The sequence below is a fragment of the Lactuca sativa genome, chromosome 3, assembly GCF_002870075.4.
Source record: "Lactuca sativa cultivar Salinas chromosome 3, Lsat_Salinas_v11, whole genome shotgun sequence".
Lineage (NCBI taxonomy): Eukaryota > Viridiplantae > Streptophyta > Magnoliopsida > Asterales > Asteraceae > Lactuca > Lactuca sativa.
The window spans coordinates 94,254,461-94,263,636 of NC_056625.2; the positions used below are offsets into that span (position 1 = coordinate 94,254,461).

Below are 9,176 nucleotides of genomic sequence, written 5' to 3' on the forward strand. Positions count from 1 at the left end.
TCAGGTACTTCCGCAAGCAAAGGGAAGAGCTCTGGATGACGGCATCGCACACACCACCGTTTCAGCTTTAGTTTGGATTGATTTAGTTGTTGTTTTGGATATAGCATGTTACCTTTTCCGCACACTACTTTATTATCTTTTGGGACATATCACGCATGGTTTATCTATACGATACTCTGATTATAGTTTTGATGGTATTAAAAACGAAATTTTTGGGTCGTATTTTTGGGTCGTTTCAAGTTAACGAGGATTTGCCGGGGATACCTCCTGAGAGGCAGGTTGAGTTCAGGATCGATCTGGTTCCTGGTGCGGCTCCGATAGCCAAAGCACCATATCGGCTTGCTCCCCCTGAGATGCAGGAGTTGTCTACACAGCTTCAGGAGCTGTTAGACAAGGGTTTCATTCGACCGAGCAGTTCGCCTTGGGGAGCGCCGATCTTATTTGTGAGGAAGAAAGACGGGTCGCATCGGATGTGTATCGATTACCGGGAGTTGAACAAGGTAACGGTGAAGAACCGTTACCCACTTCCGAGGATAGATGACTTGTTTGATCAGCTCCAGGGAGCGTCTTGGTTCTCCAAGATCGACCTACGCTCCGGTTACCACCAGATGAGGGTCAGGGATGAGGATGTACAGAAGACTGCTTTCAGGACCCGGTATGGTCATTATGAGTTTGTGGTGATGCCATTTGGGCTCACCAATGCCCCAGCCGCGTTCATGGATCTCATGAACCGCGTGTGTAGGCCGATGCTGGATCGGTCGGTGATAGTGTTCATCGATGACATCTTGGTGTATTCCAAGACGCAGGGTCAGCACGAGGAGCACCTGCGGGAGGTGTTGGAGACTTTGAGGAGGGAGAGACTGTTCGCTAAGTTCTCCAAGTGCGAGTTCTGGTTACGCGAGGTGCAGTTTCTTGGGCATCTCGTTAATCAGAAGGGTATTTTGGTTGACCCGGCCAAGATTGAGGTCGTGATGCAGTGGGAGGTCCCGAGGTCTCCATCTGAGATTCGGAGCTTCCTAGGATTGGCAGGGTATTATCGGAGGTTTATTCAGGATTTCTCCAAGATAGCAGTGCCGCTCACCCGACTAACCAAGAAGTCGGTAGTTTTTCGTTGGGGGCCTGAGCAGCAGGCGGCGTTCGAGACTCTCAGGCAGAGATTGTGCGAGGCTCCGATCCTTACCTTGCCAGAGGGTGTTGAGGATTTCGTGGTCTATTGTGATGCTTCGATCACAGGTATGGGAGCAGTGTTGATGCAGCGAGGCCATGTGGTGGCTTATGCTTCGAGACAGTTGAAGCCTCACGAGGCTAATTATCCTACCCACGACTTGGAGCTGGGGGCAGTTGTATTTGCCCTCAAGATTTGGAGGCATTACCTGTATGAGGTCCGCTGTACTATTTACACGGACCACAAGAGTTTACGATACCTTATGGATCAGCCGAATTTGAATATGAGACAGAGGAGATGGTTGGATGTGCTGAAGGACTATGACTGTGAGATCCTGTATCATCCAGGGAAGGCCAACGTGGTGGCCGATGCCCTGAGCCGCAAGGTGTCGGCGGCCCCTATCAGGGATTTGTGTATGAGGAGGACGGTAATCACTCCTTTGTTGGAGCGGATCAAGGAGGCTCAGATGGAGGGTCTCAAGGAGGAGAGGCAGAAGTGCGAGAGGATAGTGGGGCGAGTAGCTTCGTTCGACTACGACAGTCGGGGTTTGATGACGCTTCATGGTAGGGTGTGGGTACCGTACTGGGGTGGGGTACGGCAGGTATTGATGGACGAGGCTCATAAGTCTCGATTTTCTATCCATCCAGGGGCGACGAAGATGTATCGAGATCTTCGACCTGATTATTGGTGGCCCTGCATGAAGCGGGACGTCGCTTGGTACGTTGAGAGGTGCTTGACCTGCCGGAAGGTCAAGGCGGAGCACCAGAGACCTCACGGCAAGATGCAGCCGTTGGATATTCCCGTGTGGAAGTGGGAGGACATCGCCATGGATTTTATCACCAAACTTCCCAGGACCGCACGTGGAGTAGATTCGATATGGGTAGTGGTGGATCGACTGACGAAGAGTGCCCATTTTATTCCGATCCAGGAGAGTATATCGGCGGAAAGGTTAGCCGATATCTATGTGCGAGAGATTGTGGCACGTCATAGAGTGCCGGTATCGGTAGTGTCGGACCGAGATGTTCGCTTCACGTCCAGATTCTGGAAGCGGTTTCACGACGAGATGGGTACTCGTCTCCATTTCAGCACCGCTTTTCATCCTCAGACTGACGGGCAGAGCGAGAGGACGATTCAGACTCTCGAGGACATGCTTAGGGCATGCGTCCTGGATTTTGGGGGCTGTTGGGATACGTATCTTCCTTTAGCGGAATTCTCGTATAACAACAGCTATCATGCGAGCATTGATCGACCTCCTTTTGAGATGTTATATGGCAGGAAGTGCAGGACCCCGATTTGTTGGGGCGAGGTCGGTCAGCGGGTTATGGGGAGCACTGAAGTGGTGCTCAAGACGACGGAACTGATCCAGCAGGTCCGTAGTAGACTGCAGACTGCGCAGAGTCGGCAGAAGAGCTACGCCGACAGGAGGCGTTCAGACTTGGAGTTCCAGGTAGGAGACATGGTTCTTCTGAAAGTCTCACCTTGGAAAGGTGTCATCAGGTTCCGGAAGAGGGGCAAATTGGGCCCCAGATTTATTGGTCCTTTCAGGGTTTTGGCCTGGGTGGGTCGGGTTGCTTACCGGTTAGATCTTCCTGCGGAGCTCAGTTTGATACACAACACCTTTCACGTGTCGCAGTTGAGGAAGTATCTAGTGGACGAGACAGCGGTCATTCCCTTGGAGGATATCCAGGTCGATAGCGGCTTGAATTATATCGAGAAGCCGATAGCAATTTTGGAACGGAAGACCAAGACCTTGAGGAACAAGGTAATTCAGCTGGTAAAGGTGCAGTGGCAGCATCGGAAGGGGTCTGAATGGACATGGGAGGCTGAAGAAGAAATGAGAACGCACTACCCGGAGTTATTCGCAGGTCCAGCCGTAGCAGACTTCGAGGACGAAGTCTGAAACAAGTGGGGGAGAATTGTAACGACCCGTTTCCGGTATGTTAATTAATTTGATTTGGGCTAAGTTTTCAAGAGGGACTCGGCGAGTTCTAGCCTGACTCGCCGAGTCAGGACGCGCATCTTGTGCACGCGGGAGCCGGCGACTCGGCGAGTCCATATCCCGGACTCGGCGAGTCCGTCCGTCTGGGTGAAACCCTATCTCCCCGGGTTTGCTCACTATTTAAACTCCATTATAGCCTCCATCTCGTCACTTTCCCCCTGAGAGCTCTGTGAGAAACCCTAAACCTTCCTCTTGTGAGCTTATAAGTGATCTTGTTCCATTTTGTGAAGGGGTGAAGAAGGAGAAGAAGAAGGAAGCAAGGAAGCGAGTTCTAGTGCCAAGATCCAAGACCAAGTGTGAACTTATTGAGGTATTTTCGGAGTTCTCTTCTGGTTTCATGCTTAAACTTCCATTAGAGCTCTTTTAAGGGCTATTTGATGCTTGTTCCAAGCTTTATGCTTGCTTGATTGTGTTATTGAGCCGTTATACCTTTGGATCTGAGTGTTGGGGTGTTGAAGAGTCCAGATCCACTGTCTTTTTGGAGTTACATTGCTTATTAGCCATGGATCTACCCTTATTGTGCATATTTTAGTCTTATTTCCCTCATTCATGTGGTTGTGCACGTAAAGTTGGAAACTTTACGTGGTAAAACAGCTTAATGGACCTAGATCTATCTTTTGCATGTGTTGGATTCGAGAGAAATCGAGTAAAAATATGTTGCATGGCGGCGACTCGGCGAGTCGGAGGAACGACTCGACGAGTCAGGTCGCGAGTCCCGAATTCTTCAGTTTCTTCAGTGTCGAGTGTCCGGGGTGAGTTAGGGAGTGGACTCAGCGAATTAAGAGTAGACTCAGTAATGGAGGGACTCGGCGAGTTGTTCATACAACTCGGCGAGTCCAAGGCAATCTCCTTGAGGATTAAGAACAACTTGTCGAGTCTGTTCATCTGACTCGGCGAGTCGGATGAAGATCATCTGAGTTTTTGGATCCAGAGGATACTCGTCGAGTCGATGCCACACTCGACGAGTGACAGCTGGTAAGGGTTGAGCGGAGAGTCTAGGACTCGGCGAGTCGGGCATCCCGACTCGGCGAGTCAGCCCTGAGTAAGTCAACTTTGACCAAGGGTAAAAGAGTCATTTTACCCTGAGTGTAGTGCTAGTGATTGATTGAGTGTGTTTATGGATTTGTAGCCGAGGAGATTCAGGAGCAGCAGCCGTTAGCTTTCCGAGCCGCACTCTCATCCGCTAGCTTACGAGGTGAGTTTCCTTCCCGTAAGGGCGGGTCTAAGGCCACAATGCCGGCCCGTCCAGTTAATAGTAGTTTCCGGACTTCGGTCCGATGTAGTAGTTAGTATGTTTGATGCCTTCGTGGTTCAGACATGTTTTATGTGCTATGTGTATGTGTTATGTTCCGGGCCACGGCCCGATTCAGTATGCAGTATAAATTATGATGATATGCTATGCTATGAGCAGTCAGTTCCGGACTTCGGTCCGATGCAATTAGTTCCGGATTTCGGTCCGATGCAGTCAGTTCTGGACTTCGGTCCGATGCAGTCAGTTCCGGACTTCGGTCCGATGCAGTTAGTTCCGGACTTCGGTCTGATGCAGGGGACAAGGTCCCAGTCAGTTCCGGACTTCGGTCCGATGCAGTTTTCCGGGTCCCGACCCGATGCAGTGGGCAAGGCCCAATATGTGTTTATAAGTTGTTGTATGGTATGTGGTAAGTTGGGGGAGCTCACTAAGCTTCATGCTTACAGTTTCAGTTTTGGTTTCAGGTACTTCCGCAAGCAAAGGGAAGAGCTCTGGATGACGGCATCGCACACACCACCGTTTCAGCTTTAGTTTGGATTGATTTAGTTGTTGTTTTGGATATAGCATGTTACCTTTTCCGCACAGTACTTTATTATCTTTTGGGACATATCACGCATGGTTTATCTATACGATACTCTGATTATAGTTTTGATGGTATTAAAAACGAAATTTTTGGGTCGTATTTTTGGGTCGTTTCAATTTTTATAATAATCAAATGTATAATCTAAGTTGACATGTTTAATGGATTTTCACATCGTCATCATTCAGAATTTTTTTATCATAATTATAAAACTAGGAATAAAAGATACAATAGTTTAAAAAAAATACAATAATTAAATATGAGTTATGCTAAAAGATTTGATACCTAAAATGTGTAATATTTTGTTGAATTTAATATTTACATGGCAATCGAAATTAATGTGTAATATTTTATTGAAATTAGTTTGTAACTGATATATTTCCATTTAAGTGGGTTTTTATTTTTTAATATTTTTTTAGATTTATTGATTTCTTATTGATCTAAAAAAAATATGACACCTAAAAATATGATTACATAAATAATATGACTATTATCAATAAATTTTCATGTTTTTGGCACTAAATTGGTAAAAGTCTTGCATTTAATTTTTCATTTACTGTGACCCCGATATTTTCATGGAATCATTGTTTGAGAGCTTATACCCGGTCACCAGCAAGTAACCTGTACCATCCGGTCACCATTAAGTTATTCCCTATCCATCACCTTTCACGAACCATCACTACTAAAGGGTTTCATGCATTCGAGAAGGGTTTGACGTTGAGAAGCGTTTCACAGTCGCCAATTTTGCAATTTGAAGCTCCAAAATTGTTGACCAAGTTAGGTGGAGTAGAAAGGTACTAGTATGGAAACAAGAAATTGATGATTCTGAGGGTGGCTATCTCCATTAATAGCGTATGGAGTTCCAAGTTTGGACTAACAAGTTATTTTTTTTATGAAACATATGGCTTCTACTTCTAGAACTAAGAAGCGTAAAGAGCCTAAGCTCCTTGAGAAGACATACCTTCCAGGCTTTGACTCCGATGATGATGCATTTGACTTTAGCTTCTTGGATTTTTCTGAAGAAATTTTCAAAGCCCCCTCAAAACTATGTGATGATCATTTTCTTAACTTATTGTATGACGAAAACATATTAAGGAGGAGTATTGATGGAATGGTAGATGATGGAGACATTCCTGGTGTCCAAAAAAATGAGCATGCCCACTTAGATGAGGACGGTGAGGATGTTGGTGTGGAGTATAGGGTGCATGATCCCAATGTTGACTAGAAAGAGATGAGGCCCCAATTAGGAGACTATTATGAATCTTCTACTCAAATCAGGTTTGCTTTAACTAACTATGCAGTCCATGGAGGGTACCAACTTTATTTTGAAAAAAAGTGATAGAGTGAGGGTTATAGCTAAGTGTGGTAGTAGAAGCAGTGATAATAAAAAAAATGAACTGTCCATTTAGGGTTGCAGCTGGATAGAAGTACAATGAAAGGACATTCTAGATTAAGTTTTGTAATGAAAATCATCTTTGCTCTATGAATTATCATTTTGGCTCCGTAGTCACTAGCAATTGGTTAGCCAAACACTAAATGAAATATGTAATCATGAAGCCCAAGATGACATTGCTAGAGATGCAAGAAAATGTGCTACAAAGGTTTTCAGTTAGTGTATCTGTTGGGCAATGCCAAAGAGTAAGGGATATTGCAATGGGGATAATAGAAGGGAAGTTAGAAGACCACTATGCCAAGGTTTGGGAGTATGCAACTGCAATTAGGTTGAGTAATCCAGGTACAACTTTCTTGGTGGGGGTAGAAAGTAATATGGGGTGTAACTATTTCAAAATGTTTTATGTTGAATTCAAGGCTTTCATAGATGGATGGAATAGACGATGTGGAAGGGTAATAGGACTAGATGGTAGTTTCTGGAAGGGGCAGGTTAAGGGGGATTTTAACTGCTATTGGGAGGGATGCAGACAACCATGTCTACCCAATAGCATGGGAAGTTCTGAATGTTGAAAATAAGGACAATTGGACCTGGTTCATTAAGAATTTGGTTGCTGATTTGGATCTTGGTGCTGGTAATGAACTGGTTGTTATCTTAGAACAACATAAGGTACCACAACAAACGCTAGTATACCATATATATTTCTATGTTAAACTCATTGATATTTATATGTGTTGTGTTTGTTTGTTAATTACAGGGACTTCTACAGACTGTGGCAGACCTACTCCCCCATGTTGAGCACAGAGAATGTGTAAACACATCTTTGCAAACTTTAGGAAGAAATACACATGATTAGAGCTAAAGAATTTGTTCTGGGAAGCTGCTATGAGTACAGTGGAAGGGGACTTTCTTGATATACTGGATAAGATAAAGAAGATAACAGAAACAGGATACGACTATCTTATGGCAAGGAAACCTGAAACTTTGTGCTGAGCATTCTTTTCTCATGGGTATGCTTGTGAAGCAGTAGAGAATGGGGTAGCAGAATGCTTCAATGGCATGATCAACGAAATAAGGAAGAAGCCTCTACTCAAAATGCTTGAGGAAATAAGGATTCTCCTTATGAAAAGGTTTTTTCATCAAGGTCAAGAGGTAGCAAAATGGAGGGGTAATTATGGGCCTAACATACAACTAAAGCTTGATGAATATGGGAAAGATATGAGGTAATATAAGTTTTTATGTGCATGTATGCAAAAATATTTAGTATTTATATGTGTACTTTGTTTGTTTTGTGTGTAGGTTGTAGACAATGGTGCCAAGTGGTGGTGATGTGTTTGAGGTAAGGTATGGATACAATGGATACAAGGTTGATTTAGCTACTCACACTTGCACCTGCAGCTTGTGGATGTTGCCGATCATACCATGTGTGCATAGTCAAGTTGCAATAAACTATGTCCATAAAGATCCAAGTTAATTCCTTTCTTCTCTGTTGCACAAGGACAAATATGTTGCAACATACAGTCATAACATACAACATGTAGGTGGAAGCAGCTTGTGGCCAATGATTGAGTTTATTAAACCATTACCATCCCCAGTTAGAAGGATACCTGGAAGACCCAAAGTAAAGAGAGTGAATCATGCATCTGAATAACAAGATGCCAAATACCCCTCACAAAGGTTAAAGGTTCCTAAGACTGTGAGGTGTGGAATGTGCCAACAACTTGGGCATAATAAGATTTCATGCACAAATGATGAGGTACCTAAGCCCCCTATCCCAAAAAGGAAGATTGCAAGACCTAGGAAAGATGGGGGAGGATAACTTATCTTTGACCAATTCCCTCCAATTGGGCCTACTATACCAAGAAGGGATGTTGTTCCTCCTCTAATTTCATAATCTGGTAACCAAATAGGTGGTCCTCATGTTAGTCCTATGAAAAGGACTGAGATGATGGCAAGGAGAGGAGGGAAAGCTAAAGTGTCTGGATCAAGGAACAAAACACCAAAGAAAACACCTAATGGTAAGAAACATAAGAGTGAAGCAAAGGAGAATGTGTCCATAACCTGTGATGAGTATTTTGATGATCTTTTTACAAATACACCTAATGGTAAGCAACCTATGAGTCAAGAAAAAGAGGATGTTCAGGAATAAGAGAATGACAATGAGGTGAAGGTAAATGAAAGACTTACTTTAAAGGAGTTGTTGTTGTCTGGATACACATGCTGATGCAGTGGCTGCTATGAAATAGGTATGTGTTGTTACACTATTTTTGACTTTAATATTGTAGATTTACTAACTAGCTACCATATTTTAGGTTTATGGAGAAGTTGAGGAAAAAGAGATTGAAGAAGTAGAGGGTGAGGAAGAAGCAGTTGAAGAGAGAGAGAGAGAGAGAGAGAGAGAGCGGGGGTTAAGGAACAAGATATTAAAGAAAGAGAGGCTGAGGTAGAAGAATCTGAAGAGAGAGAGAGAGAGAGGTTGAAGAAGAGGAAGAAGTTCAAGGTAGAGAGGTTGAGGAAGAAGAAGTTGAAGGTAGAGTGGTTGAGGAAGGAGTGGAAGAGAGAGAGAGAGAGAGAGAGAGAGAGAGAGAGAGAGAGGTTAGAGTAAAAGTGATACCCTTGGGTCATGGTTCTTACAATTTCCATTGGGAGAAAAAGAGGAAACCCTTTGAAATAATTAGGAAACTGAAGCTCAGGAAAATGGTTGATGATCCTGATGGTGGTGGTTCTTCCAAAAGCCCTTGGGTTTTAGATTAAGAATGTGCTTTAGTAAATAGGTTTCCCTTTTTGTAAACT

At 44.2% G+C, this 9,176-nt stretch overlaps 1 protein-coding gene across 1 annotated transcript; it reads left to right on the forward strand.

Moving 5' to 3' along the window:
- The first annotated feature begins 6,556 nt into the window (after window positions 1-6,556).
- Window positions 6,557-7,689, forward strand: LOC111921848 (uncharacterized). The gene is made up of 5 exons (XM_023917423.1): window positions 6,557-6,854; window positions 6,913-7,052; window positions 7,141-7,192; window positions 7,408-7,606; window positions 7,683-7,689. Exons 1-5 carry the CDS (start codon window positions 6,557-6,559, stop codon window positions 7,687-7,689), a joined length of 696 nt encoding a protein of 231 aa, XP_023773191.1.
- Window positions 7,690-9,176: the final 1,487 nt, after the last annotated feature.

Excerpts from the sequence above, each read along its gene's own strand:
- LOC111921848 (XM_023917423.1), top strand. The coding sequence starts at position 6,557 with ATGACATTGCTAGAGATGCAAGAAAATGTGCTACAAAGGTTTTCAGTT. Across the intron at positions 6,855-6,912 it reads AAGGGTAATAGGACTAGATG|ACAACCATGTCTACCCAATA; the intron begins GTAGTTTCTGGA and ends GGAGGGATGCAG. Across the intron at positions 7,053-7,140 it reads TTATCTTAGAACAACATAAG|GGACTTCTACAGACTGTGGC; the intron begins GTACCACAACAA and ends TGTTAATTACAG.